This window comes from Monodon monoceros, unplaced genomic scaffold (genome assembly GCF_005190385.1).
Source record: "Monodon monoceros isolate NGI ecotype Baffin Bay Population unplaced genomic scaffold, NGI_Narwhal_1 Super_Scaffold_17, whole genome shotgun sequence".
In the NCBI taxonomy this organism is placed as follows: domain Eukaryota; kingdom Metazoa; phylum Chordata; class Mammalia; order Artiodactyla; family Monodontidae; genus Monodon; species Monodon monoceros.
This window is the reverse complement of record NW_021703773.1, coordinates 9,939,629-9,953,163: the sequence shown is the minus strand read 5'-3', so window position 1 is coordinate 9,953,163 and position 13,535 is coordinate 9,939,629. Positions and strand designations below refer to the sequence as shown.

Below are 13,535 nucleotides of genomic sequence, written 5' to 3'. Positions count from 1 at the left end.
ATGATTTTTTATTGGAGTAGAGTTGATGTACAATATTATATGTTACAGGTGTACAATATTATATGTTACAGGTGTACAATATAGTGATTCACAGTTTTGAAGGTTATCCTCCATTTATAGTTAATATAAAATATTGGCTATATTCCCTGTGTTGTACAATATATTCTTGTAGCTTATCTTCTACATAGTAGTTTGTACCTTTTAATCCCCTATGCATATATTGCCCCTCTCTGCTTCCCTCTCCCCACTGGTAACCACTAGTTTGTTCTCTGTATCTGTGAGTGTGTTTTAAAGAGTAATTTCATTACCTAAGTTCTCTTTTCTTTTTCCCCCTGAATATATTTCATGTGAGCATTTTATTCTTCTCTAAGTTGAGATACATTTTGGTTGACACCCCCCCTCCCCTTTTTCTTTTCTCTCTCAGTTAGTAAAGGCTTTGGGAATGGTTTCTTGATCAAGCTTACCAAAATTAGTATGTTTCTCTTGGAAAGATTACCAGGTGATCGGAACTTTTTTTCCTTCTCTTTTCTTTTTTAGCCTTGCCTCCCCGATTGAAAGAGATGAAAAGTCAGGAGTCTGCAGCAGGTTCAAAACTCGTGCTTCGGTGCGAGACCAGTTCTGAATACTCCTCTCTCAAATTCAGATGGTTCAAGAATGGGAATGAATTAAACCGAAAGAACAAACCACAAAACATCAAGATACAAAAAAGGCCAGGGTAAGTATCATGCATATCACAGCAGGGGCAATGCCTAGCAATACAATGATATAAAATATACAAGTTACAAACAGCCTAGCAAATAAGTACACCATCAAAAAACACGATATATAATAAGTGAAAAGATTCTTCATTATATGGTGGCCAGAAATTGTGTCATTATATAGGAAAGAATTGAAAGTTTCTGATTCTTACAACTTCTGGACGAAGAAAGGAAAGGATGGATGTGGAAAGAACTGTAGGGTGTGGGTGGAAATAGAAGGGATGAGGGAAGGTAGTATTAATAGCAGCTGTTGTAATACTAATAGGTGGGACCCTGAAATCCCATTTAGAGTACCAGTGCCTTGCACAATCAAAATCCTGACTTTGTTATAAAGATCAATAAATACCGAGATTTATGGAAAGACTTAGAATGTAATCAGTCACTCTTGAACTATTTTCAGGTAAAAGTTTAATACATAAAATACCTAACAATTCTATTCAACTATATCACCGTTAGAGCAGAGTAAAACATCCAGTAATCCTGGGTAGCAAGGATCTTAAATTTTCCTGCCCTCCTTGAGGAGATCCATATTTGGAAAGGCTTCATGTGATTCCCTATAGCATCTTGGTAGGTATGTTCTATACCTACTCTAAAATGATGCTCTTTTATTATTCCTACACTCTTTATTTTTCTCCTTATTTAAGAAATTTTTCTTCTAATATCAAACTACATTTTGAAATCATGGAAGAGCTAAAAATCTTGGATTTTTGCTTGTGAACGGTCCTTTAATCAATGTGACATGTATCATAGTGGCTCCAAGCTCCAAGATTACATTTTCTCTACTTCAGAGGATTCCAGTGAAATCCCAGCTATGATAACAGAAGCAGCAATGAAAGAATCTCTGCCTGGACTTTGATTTTATAGGACATCTACCAAAAAGCCACACACTCTTGCAAGTGCAAGAGTAAATGAAGTGATTATAGTGGAAATTTAATTTAATCTTACAGTGTTTAATGACTGTAATAACCATAATTAGGGATGTTGTTCTAGTTCCCATGGTTTTAGTAACTACACTGCTTCTTCTTTATTTTTTTTTTGCAATACACGGGCCTCTCACTGTTGTGGCCTCTCCCGTCGCGGAGCACAGGCTCCGGACACACAGCCTTAGCGGCCATGGCTCACGGGCCCAGCCGCTCCGTGGCATGTGGGATCTTCCCGGACCGGGGCATGAACCCGTGTCCCCTGCATCGGCAGGCGGACTCTCAACCACTGCGCCACCAGGGAAGACCCACTGCTTATTCTTGTTATTGATTGTGTCAGTACCATCTCTCAATTTGGAAGAAGAATACAGCGTGAAGGCAATATCACTTTCTGTAACAGGTGGCACTTCAAAGATGCAAAGAATAATGCTGTAGAGTGACAGGATATTTTTATACATACTCTTATTTGTTTGTTTTTTACAACATTCCCCTAGGTAGTAAGGACAGTTTACTGCACATGTGACTCTCTAATTTTGCAGATTAAGCAATCAAGGGTCAAAAAAGTGTTGTCTTGCCTTGAGTCACCCAACTAGCTGTGACTAAGCTGGAATACAAATCTATTTCTTGGATTCCTTAATGCCTCATTCCTTCTTTAAAAATGGAAAGCAGACACGTTTAATAACGTGTCCATGTGGGGAGGGGAGGAGATAGAGCGAACGAATCGAAAAAATAAGCATGATTCTTCTAGAGACGTTTCACAGCAGCAAAAAATACTTTTAGATAGCTTTTAGTGTCTGTTTTGTTTTTCATCGAATAGCCAAGTTAGTAAGAAACTCAGTTATCTGCACATGCAGGGTCATGTCTCATTCATTTCTATGTGGCTGTCATATAATAGCAAAAATAAGTAAGTGCCCGCGAATGCTAGGAATGTGGAGAAACGGAAGAATCCTAGGTGTTATCTTTACACTCAGGGGGTCGTAAGATTGTAGAGAGATTATCCAGTTCAGCCTTATATAAAACATAGGAGTTCCAGTGATCAAGTGCTGAAACCCTGCTAGGGCTGGGGAGCGTCAAGATTTTTAAGCAGCCCATCTGTTTACAAATAGTGATCTAAAAAATGGATTAGTTATATTGAGGTAAATTCTGCTTTATGGTAAGTCCAGATTGAATTAGGCAGATGAAATATCTGGCACTTCATATCAGACAATAAAACTAAACACTGAATTGTAGGTTACTGATGCTAAGTGCCACGGGAGTTGGGAAGTGCGGGAGACCCGAAGAGATTCAGGAGTCACTGTGAGGTGGTAGATTTGACTCTGCTGAAGACAGAGAATCCCTCTAGCTGGGTGGGTGCGGTAGGGTGGGGTGGTTATAGAGAAGAGCAGAAACCACAGTCAGTAGCAGGTTCTGTTCATAGGGCAATAAAGAGGCCAGTTGGGTTGGGCCAGTGGGGGGAGTGGATGGGGAATTTTGCCCTTTATTGGACAGATGCTGCGTGTCGGCCCCGGGCTAGATGCTGGGTCCACAGAGATGAAGAAGAAGTGCTCTCTGCTCTCAGAGGCTTGGTCTCAAGAGGGGAGGGAAATGTAAGCAGTTGTAATACTCAGTTGTAAATTCAACGATAGTGATGATCACGGAATGCTTTAGAAAGAAGCTCACCCGGGCCGGGGAGAGGACCCAGTCCAGGACTGTGGAGGCTTCCTAGAAAGAGGGGAGGAAGAAGAGAGGGAGGAGAGGATTATCTAGACGGAAGGAACAGAACAAAGCAGCTGCAGACTGCAGGTATTCTAGGTGAGGATGCCTGGAGAGAAGCTAATGAGATTGGGTGAATAAGAGGACAAAAAGGAACGAGTGAGTTGCCTGGAATGAATACGGTTTTGAAAGAGAACATGTATAGGTAAAGAGCTAATTGGTTGCATGGCTTGGATGACATATAAAAGTGTCATTGCTATTCAGAAAAGCATTTTCATATTGGCTTCATAGGCCCAGACAGCTAAGAGCACTGTCTACATATTAATAAAATCCCATTATCCCGGAAAGGCCGATATTCAGAAATTACTTCTTTTAAACAATAGCCTTGCTGGAAAGAATTAAGTGGGAACAAGAAAGACTTTTATTCAAGTAATGTGACTGTAAATTACTCTTGGCAAAGCATTGAGCATATTTGATCCTCTGAAAAATAAGATACTTTGTGTAAAGTGGGCAACTACTGATAAGGGACCAGCTTATTGGGGTTCAGAATTGGGTATTTGGTCATTTCTGAAGTTGTATCTTTAAAAAAAAAATTAGTGCTGTCACCTTTTTTTAAAGGACCAAACTGAATCTAAATTTAATTCACATTTGCAAGATCCTCAATTATTTCAACTTAGAAATATAAGAGAATGAATACTGTTGTTATTATACCCATTAAAAAGTTAATATCCCAAGAATGAAGGCCGTTAGGTTTCTTCCTGTAGATATAACGTTAATGAATGGTAACACTTGGGCTTGAAATAGATCTGAATCTATGTCTTTTGTCTTTTCACAGCTACTTGTGATTTTGCTGTTGTATCCAATAAAATCACGACTTCAGGCAAGGGGCATGTTCAGGCTTAGGGTAAAGTCTTCAGTAAAAGACATTCTTGTTTGTCAGCTTCATCTACATTACTCATAATTCTTCATTACAAAGATGTGCAAAATGTCAGTGGTTTGCAGTGGTTTCTTGCTTACTTAACTTTATCTTACTACATTTGCCCTTAGCCAGCAGGCCAAGAAGGGATGCACTTTATCTTAGACTGTGATCACAAGCAGAGGTGAATTTTAGTGTGAGGTTTAGGATTTCCCTGGCATTCTCTTTGTTTAAAGTAAAACATTGACCCTCTTCCAGTCCTTCACCTCCGTTTCTTTTTCACATTTTACAATCTAGATTGTTCGTAGCAGCCAGAATTTCCTTTTAATCCCTTAGTGTTATGAAAAGATTTTATACCGATAGGGAATTGCTATTATTTTGTAAAGTCTTATCCACCTTCGGCCCCTGCTCCTACTAATAAAGGACATTCCTACATGTTCTTCCTATGATTTTGCATTCACGTGCGAGCCTTTGTTTATTTTATTTGGCTAAGCGATATGTGGGACCAGTGAAAAGAAATGGAAACTGCCCTGGTCTTAAGTGTCCGCTTATCCCCTTGTTCTCCTTTCCTTTGCCTGGTGGACCATTTTGATCAAGAAAACTGGTTAAAGAGCTTGGTGTGTGACAGATCGTATTTGGGGGGTCGTCCAGTTGGCTTCATTTGCATACCTGTCCTACATCAGCCTCATTAAAGTCTGACTTCCTGTTGTTTGTGTCTGGCACACACTTTTGGATGCCCTTAATTTTGTATCAGCTCTTCGTTTCTGTTCTCACATTTTTTTTTTTTTTTTTTTGGCTGCGCCACACGTCTTATGGGATCTTAGTTCCCTGACCAGGGGTCGAACCCAGGCCCTCGGCAGTGAAAGCACGAAGTCCTAACCACTGGACCACCAGAGAATTCCCTGTTCTTACACATCTTAATTTTGTTTAAAATCGATTCTAATTGATTTGGTCAAGTTAACAAAATTTTTTAAGGAATTATTTCTCCTGTTATCAATTGTTTCAGGTTTTTTTGACTCTATAATAGAAAAGGTTTCTACACATCCCCTTCTTTTATGAGTTGAGCCGCTCTGACAGGTCATTTTAACTTTATATGTAGGAAAATCTCAAATTCTTTGGGTATAAAACGGGAATACGCAGTGCCTGTTTCATAGCGTTTATGTGAGGCATTTTACGCAGTGCCTGGTTCTGTAGAGTTTCACAGTTGCTGCAGTGGCAAGTGACTTCATTCTGGTAGAACCAGATGGCAAGTGACATTCTCTAGTTTGCACTGTGAAATCCCTCTCTCTCTTCTTTACCCTTCTCATCATAGGCAATTCAACAGTATCTGAAAGCTGTGTTGAACACACACACACGCAAGTTCATATGATTCCTTAGAGATCAGAGGAATGGAATTTTATAAACTGAGGTGATCAGTTCTATATGCATTTAAGTTGCCTTAGCCTGTAAAATATGGTGGAAGAATCAAGTTAAGTAAGAAAAACGAGATAGTAGCTATGGGAGCCTTGAATCTGTCTTGTCAGTGAGCACTCATTAGAAGAACACAGTTTGCATTTTGATATAAAAAAAGAAAAAAATTAATATTTATAACTGTTTGTATTAATTTATTGTTACATTGTTTTATTTTTTCTTACTCCAAACCAATGCATGCTTATTATAAAAATCTAAAAATTGCAGGCATGTAGAATGTAATTATAATAATAGCCAACACTTATTTGGAGCTTACTCTGTTTCAAGCATTTTTTTAAACATGTTACATGAATTAACTGTTTTAAAACTTTTAGAAATGAAAATCCGCCAAAATATTCACCCCTCCCAGATCCCCAGGTAACTCATCAATTAAAGAGCAAAAAGTTAATTTTGTGATTGGAAGGGAGTTCATTAATTCTTCCAAGTTAACTTTCTTCTTTTAGGCAAGATATGGTAGCCCACTGAAGACAGTAAAATAAGACTATTATAACCATACTTATTAAAGCCCCAAATTGTTGCAGTGTATAATTTTTAAGAAGGTTTGTCTATTTCTACTCTCTCACTATTTCCCATTCCTGCTCTAAGACCCAAGGATTGAAGAATCTCATAGTTAAACGTGTCATTAGAGTTCAAAGGGGCCCTTCACGTCCCTGGAGAATTTTGAGTTTCCATTGAACTGCAAAAAGGGTTGCCAACCTTTTTGACATAAACACTTTCTCCCTTCATAATATTTTTAAATATGCATGTCTCATTTAAGCTTTCATTTTAAAACAGGGTTTGGTTTTTCAAAGCTGATTGAAACCACTGATCTTTAATCTTTCTCTGCCTAGAGATATTCTTGTTAGGAATTGCTTGACAGGTGGCTCTCCAGACTTGAATCTTTCCAAAGAGAAAACCTAACTCTTTCACACGACACCCTGTCCATTTTTGGGCGCTCAAAAGGTTCTTCCTTATATATCATCCAAAATGTACCTTCTTTTTCCTGTAAGACACAATTCTACCTTTAAGAGCTTCACCAAATAATTTCCTTTTCCAGATAACAACGATGAAATGTATTTAAATATATCTTGTTCATAGCTACCTGCCAGTGGAACCTCTGGTTCTTTAATAGCATCTTCTCTAGTGGTAAGATTTCTAGGCCCTATTCAATTCTGATCACCCTCTTCTAAACTCCTCTAGCTATTGATATTTTTTTTTTTATCAAATGCCACTTTGAAACATAATGCAATCCTCTAGGTGCGATTCAGCCTGTGAGCGGTGTATTGAGACTTTTATCCAATTTGACTTGTGCTCTTTTAATATTAATTTGGCCAAACAGTGCATAGATATCTTTTTTCTTCTTTTTTAAATAGTTGTTTAAAATGGAGTAATGTTAAACGTGTAGCTAATTGAAATCCCTTTTTTCTGTATATATTGTTGTCAAGGCTCATCCCTCCCAGCCTGTATTTCTGCTACTGATTTTTGAACCTGAGTGTATTTGTTGTGCTTGGCTTGATTAAATTGATTCTTGGTCTTGGCCCATTGATGCTCAGTCATAGAATTCCCAAGCGTGTCTCTACAGAAAGGATTCCTTAGTCACTTGTCGTGCCTGCCTTAGAAATTCGCTGTTAACTATTTGCGTAAAATGACTAAGAGGTAGAGGTTGTAAAGAACTCTAAGTTTGTTTAATGCAGCACTTACTTCAGCATAGAAAATTACATTTTTTCCCCTTGTTCTCTTTCTCTTTCTCTTTTAAGCATAACATTTATTTACATTCCTTGGAATAGTATTCCAGTAAACACTGCCCAGGTCTTTTAGGAGAATTTTGATTTTAAGAACTGTCCCTCTAAGATTAACTGCAAATTAATGTTAACTGTAAGTCTGATTACCATGTTTCTTTAAGAAGATTCTCATGAGAGAGGTACTCAAGGCTGGCAGAATTTAAAAAAAAAAAAAAAAAAAAAAAAAGCAGCTCCAGGTACATGATCATGAAAGGCTTGACGAAGGAACTGGCTCAGAGGTGGTCCTTGAAGATCAGCTCATATCTTGATGGGTAGAAATATGGGGCCCCCATTCTAGGAGAAAGAAGTAATAAGCAAAAGTACCAACATGGAAGGCAGGTAGGGGTGGTTCAATTCAGTAGACTGGAGGAGAAGAGTAGAAATTAAATTTTGGACAATTGATCCAATTTGATTAATAATATTATCTGACAAGAAGACCAGAAAATTCACTTAAAAATTAGGAAGGTGTAGTTTACGGGAGGTTTGCGTATAATTCTGAGTTGCTGTCTTTGCTTCCTGCCTTTTCTCCCTGATGTCCTCCTCTCAAGAACCCAGGCAGTCAGTACCAGGCTCCTGTATACAAGGACACTGTATTTTTTTTTTTAATGTTTTACTGGAGTACAATTGCTTTACAATGTTGTGTTAGTTTCTGCTGTACAACGAGGTGAATCACCTGTATGTGTACATATATCCCTTCCCTGTTGGACGTCCCTCCCCGCTCATCCCACACATCTAGGTCATCACAGAGCACAGAGCTGAGCTCCCTGTGCTATATAGCAGGTTCCCACTAGCTATCAAAAGGCTTTAATGAATGCTGTGCCAATCCCAATAGACCTGAGTTTTTAAATCATAGAGACTGCTTAAATTGTAGGCTATGTGCAGTAGTAAAGCATAGAGACAGATGCAAATCACAGTGCTGCCCATGCTTAGAAGGAGCGCCAAATATTGATTTAATATGTAGTTTTATAAAAGTGTGTGCTATTGTTGCATGAATATTTATTTCAATATTAAGAACCATTTGTGTGGTACTGTGCTCCCAGCAATGAGAATCTTTTTAAAGAATGACAAATTCCCTTTCTTTTGGAAGTGATAAATCCTCTCCATTCAAAATTAACATAATTCCTGATATCACTCTGCTGGGAAAAGAAGTGCAGAGCATTTTAATCTAGTCTAGCCTTCATTAAGTATCTGTGCTTACCGGATTTATAAGAAACAGCTTTACACTTTTTTATCTTCCTTAACCCTAGTGGCTGGTGACATTGAGATACAGAGAGGAAAGAAAATTTATCGTTTGGGTGAAAAAAAATTCTGAGGCATAATGTGATTAGTGGTGGTGCTAGAGGAATAATAAGAAAAATTAGAAAAGAATTTGTTTAAATTGCTGAGCTGGGTGATAAAATTAAGACTATGTCCAGGGTTTAATTTAAATGAGATGTATCTCACTTTTGGTAAAATCACACATCTGTGTACTAGTCAGTTGTGTTTTAACATGGTGTGTGTAGAGTGGGAAGGGGGAGTTTGAGAACCCTGAAACTACAGAGGCTTTATTTTGATGGCCATTGTATTTCTGTGAAATATACTTATAACCGCTTTGGTCCTGGTCTTACAGGAAGTCAGAACTTCGCATTAACAAAGCATCACTGGCTGATTCTGGAGAATATATGTGCAAAGTGATCAGCAAATTAGGAAACGACAGTGCTTCTGCCAATATCACCATTGTGGATGCAAATGGTAAGAGACACCTACTATGTGCTATTTGTCAGTCTCTGAGAGGAGTCATCAAGGTATGTGGTAAGACTTGTAATACATCGGTGTGTTAAATCTCATTGTGAACAAACAAAAATCGTGGAGGGAAAGCCATGCGTTTCAAGTATCTTATGGGTCCTCCATAAGGCTCTTTACTCATGATGTGAAATAGACCTGAAATATACATAGATTTTTTAAAAAGGGATTTGAATAGCATCATGAATAGCAGAGACAGGATGGTTTGCTAAAAGAAAGAGATTATGCCTCCACTTTAAGTTAGTCAGGGAGAGCAGGTAAGTTTTTTGCTCTGTCAAACCAGAATATGTGTATACATGTAATTTATGTACATATGTGTATACAGAATATATGTATATTGTATATATTTACATACATATGTGTATTATGTATGAATATATGTTCTGTGTGTGTGTGTGTGTGCGCGTGTGTGTGTAAACAGAATGCAATCCTGACGTAGTCCTGGCAGTTTTTATGTTCTTATATACATCTGGCTCTAGGTAGTAGAAAGTTAGGCCTATCAGGTTGTTTTAGGCCTGTTAATTTGGAAATTAAGACAGTCTTAGAGGCAAAGCCTTTTTTTTTTTTTTTTACTATGTATAGGCTTCAGCTTCTGTTTCTCTGAGGGCAGTGTCAGGGGATGTTTGTTAAACAAATGAATGACTTGGAGGCAGAAGGTGCCCCTATCTTCCGACCGCCTCTCTGAGTTATCTGAGGAAGGGCAAAGCTCCACAGCGGGTGGCTCTCTGTTCCCGATCCCCTAACACTGCACAGCTTGATGGAGTCATCTATAGACGCTGATGGTGAGCTAGCAGTGAGCCTCTAAATCTCTTGAAACAATAAAACGCTGCTTCAAAACCTCTGGTGCTGTTTTGAGTTATGGCACTGAACAGCTGCCTTCACAAGCCCTGTCATCTGTTATAAAACAAAGCGTAACTGCACTGCTTCTAGGCAGGTGCTGAGAAAGAATGTCCACTGCAAAGGCCTGATCTCTTAAAGGGATAAGATAAAATTGCGAAGCCAGCAAGGGAAGAGTAAAAGTAACTCTAGGGGTTAACTCCTTAGGAGACTGATGTTGTTTATATCAGTTGACTTAACAGGATAAGGAGAATGGAGTGAGATACAAATATGGAACAGGGTTGGGAAAATCCAGGTTAATTCCTAAGTCCTCTGTGGACTTCCCAATGAACTGCTCTATTGCAGTGTAATCAAACTTCATTACTTTCGCTTTAAATACCTCCCTCCACAGAGAATAAAGGACAACAGTGAAAAGTGGATTCCCTTACTATTGTTAGGGGTCGTGTTTATCATTTACCATTTAAAATTTATAAGAGTAAACATAACATCGCTTTATTTTTTAATCAGCACAGGTTAAGCAATAGAGTTTGGCTCGCGTTATTTTTCCCCACTTGGAATTTTATGGGATGCAACTTGAAACACAAATTTAAAATTTCAGTGGCTTATTCTTTTCTTTCTATTATACCGTGTTTAATAGCTTGTTCTCAGTTTGTCAGTTGCTTGTTTGGTTCAGTCTGTGTCCTCGTGGTAAAGGCTATTGAATTATGATTTGGACACGGTTAGATTTGTGTAGTTATGCATACTGTAAAGTCCCAGGAAAATAGAATTAAATAATTAATTAATAGAATTAATAGAATTTTAAAATTAATTTCGGGGTGCAGAAGTTTTGATAATATGGCTTTTCACATTTCTTTCATAGCAGAGACATCCAACTTATTGTTCCATATTCATTCATTCAAGAATTGGTCTTGAATTTGAATGTAGTATTGACCAATTATAAAGTGTAGAGAAATGAGGGTAGGGGTATTCTTTTTTACCTGACAAGAATAAAGAGAAGTTCACAGAGTATTGTAAGGAAGTCATTCTTAAACAACCAACTAAAATTCCTTAAGGACTGGGTTCCTATTGGCTTATTGAAAGCATCTGAAGGAGGAGAACAAAGAATGTCAATTACAGTATAAGGTGGTGGTTTTTATTTTCTTCTTAGAATGTTAGGACTAGTTCATCCTTATCCAACCCTCTCATTGTATTTAAAAAGAAATGGAGACTTAGGATATGTCTTACATTATTTAATTCCCAGTCCAGTATAGTTTACTCTATACCAGACTCTGTGAACGTTTAAGGTAGATTCCTTGGTTTGTGAAGAACGAAAACTGAAAAACTGGTGTGAGGCATCAAGAGAGGGGGATTCCATTGGGAAGAACTAGAACTCCATTATAACTGGGACTCGAGGAGAAAATGGTACCCAGGGTGTATCTATGAGTTTAAACACCAGGAATTTATGGCTTTTCTCTCAAGTCTCTCCTTAATGTGCCTCAGCTATGTTCATGAATCTTCTGTTTCTTAGATTTTCTAACCTCTCCTGCTTTCAAATATGCTTCTTTTTTTTTTTTTTTTGCGGTAAGAGGGCCTCTCACTGTTGCGGCCTCTCCCGTTGCGGAGCACGGGCTCCAGACGCGCAGGCTCAGCGGCCACGGCTCACGGGCCCAGCCGCTCCGCGGCACGTGGGTTCCTCCCGGACCGGGGCACGAACCCGCGTCCCCTGCATCGGCAGGCGGACTCTCAGCCACTGCGCCACCAGGGAAGCCCATCAAATATGCTTCTTTAGAATTCCAAACTTTGACCTGCTTATGATTCCATTTGGCCATATTCTTCTTCATGGCTCCTTTGAAGGCATCCTTCCAGTTTTGACTCCTACTGTGTGATCGTTTCCTCAGTTCCTAAATCAAATTCCCCATAGCAAGAATCCGACTGGCAGAGCTGACTATGACAGACCACATCAAAAGATCCAGAGAGCTTACAAATCATCAATGTATTCTAATCAGGTCCCCACCATGGGCTCACCCAGGATAGTGAAGCCAGAAACGTGGCTACCTAGAAACACCCTCTCTTTTCAGAGGAAGTGGGTCAGATGAAGCTCATCAGAGCTTGTACTCATCAGGCACCAGGATAGACAAGGCCAGTGCATTCTGTACTTTGGGAGACTCTCTTTTCTTCCCACACCTCAAGGGCTTAGTTGTGGTGCCACCAGAGGAAAATGTGGAACCATTCTGATGTTCACCTTCTTCTACTGTCATCTATGAATTTGCTATATTCAGATCAAGACTGGTTATCCAAGAAGTCTCAGCTCAGGTCCTGAGCTCTTGGGGACGTAAATTCACTACCTTCATGTTGTCACATCCCTGTCCCTCAAGATTCTGGGAAGAGGTACTCTGGTTATAAACTGCCACACGGCCAAACATCTTTATTGAGGTATAATTGCTTTACAATGTGGTGTCAGTTTCTGCTATATAACAAAGTGAGTCAGCTATACGTATACATATATCCCATATCCCATATTGCGTCTTCCTCCCACCCTCCCTATCCCACCCCTCTAGGTGGTCACAAAGCATGAGCTGATCTCCCTGTGCCATGCGGCTGCTTCCCACTAGCTATCTATTTTACATTTGGTAGTGTATATATGTCCATGTCACTCTCTCACTTCATCCCAGCTTACCCTTCCCCCTCCCCGTGTCCTCAAATCCATTCTCTACGTCTGTATCTTTATTCCTGTCCTGCCCCTAGGTTCTTCAGAACCACATTTTTTTTTTTTTAGATTCCATATATATGTGTTAGCATATGGTATTTGTTTTTCTCTTTCTGACTTCACTCTGTATGACAGAATCTGGGTCCATCCACCTCACTACAAATAACTCAATTTCATTTCTTTTTATGGCTGAGTAATATTCCCTTGTATATATGTGCCACATCTTCTTGATCCATTCATCTGTTGATGGACACTTAGTTTGCTTCCATGTCCTGGCTATTGTAAACAGTGCTGCAGTGAACATTATGGCACATGACTCTTTTTGAATTATGGTTTTCTCAGGATATATGCCCAGTAGTGGGATTGCTGGGTCCTATGGTAGTTGTATTTTTAGTTTTTTAAGGAACCTCCATACTGTTCTGCATAGTGGCTGTATCAATTTACATTCCCACCAACAGTGCAAGAGTGTTCCCTTTTCTCCACACCCTCTCCAGCATTTATTGTTTGTAGAGTTTTTGATGATGGCCATTCTGACCAGTGTGAGGTGATAACCTCATTGTAGTTTTGATTTGTATTTCTCTAATGATTAGTGATGTTGAGCATCCTTTCATGTGTTTGTTGGCAATCTGTATATCTTCTTTGGAGAAATGTCTATTTAGGTCTTCTGCCCATTTTTGGATTGGGTTGTTTGTTTTCGTGATATTGAGCTGCATG

At 39.0% G+C, this 13,535-nt stretch overlaps 1 protein-coding gene across 8 annotated transcripts in view; it reads left to right on the top strand.

Moving 5' to 3' along the window:
- The window catches only part of NRG1 (neuregulin 1), a 1,014,701-nt gene that overhangs the window by 846,641 nt on the left and 154,525 nt on the right, over nucleotides 1–13,535 (top strand). For all 8 annotated transcript variants that reach the window (XM_029226634.1, XM_029226633.1, XM_029226641.1 and 5 more), the window contains exons 2-3: nucleotides 538–715; nucleotides 9,126–9,247. In XM_029226634.1, coding sequence (XP_029082467.1) covers nucleotides 538–715; nucleotides 9,126–9,247 — 300 coding nt within the window. The remainder of the gene's footprint in view (nucleotides 1–537; nucleotides 716–9,125; nucleotides 9,248–13,535) is intronic.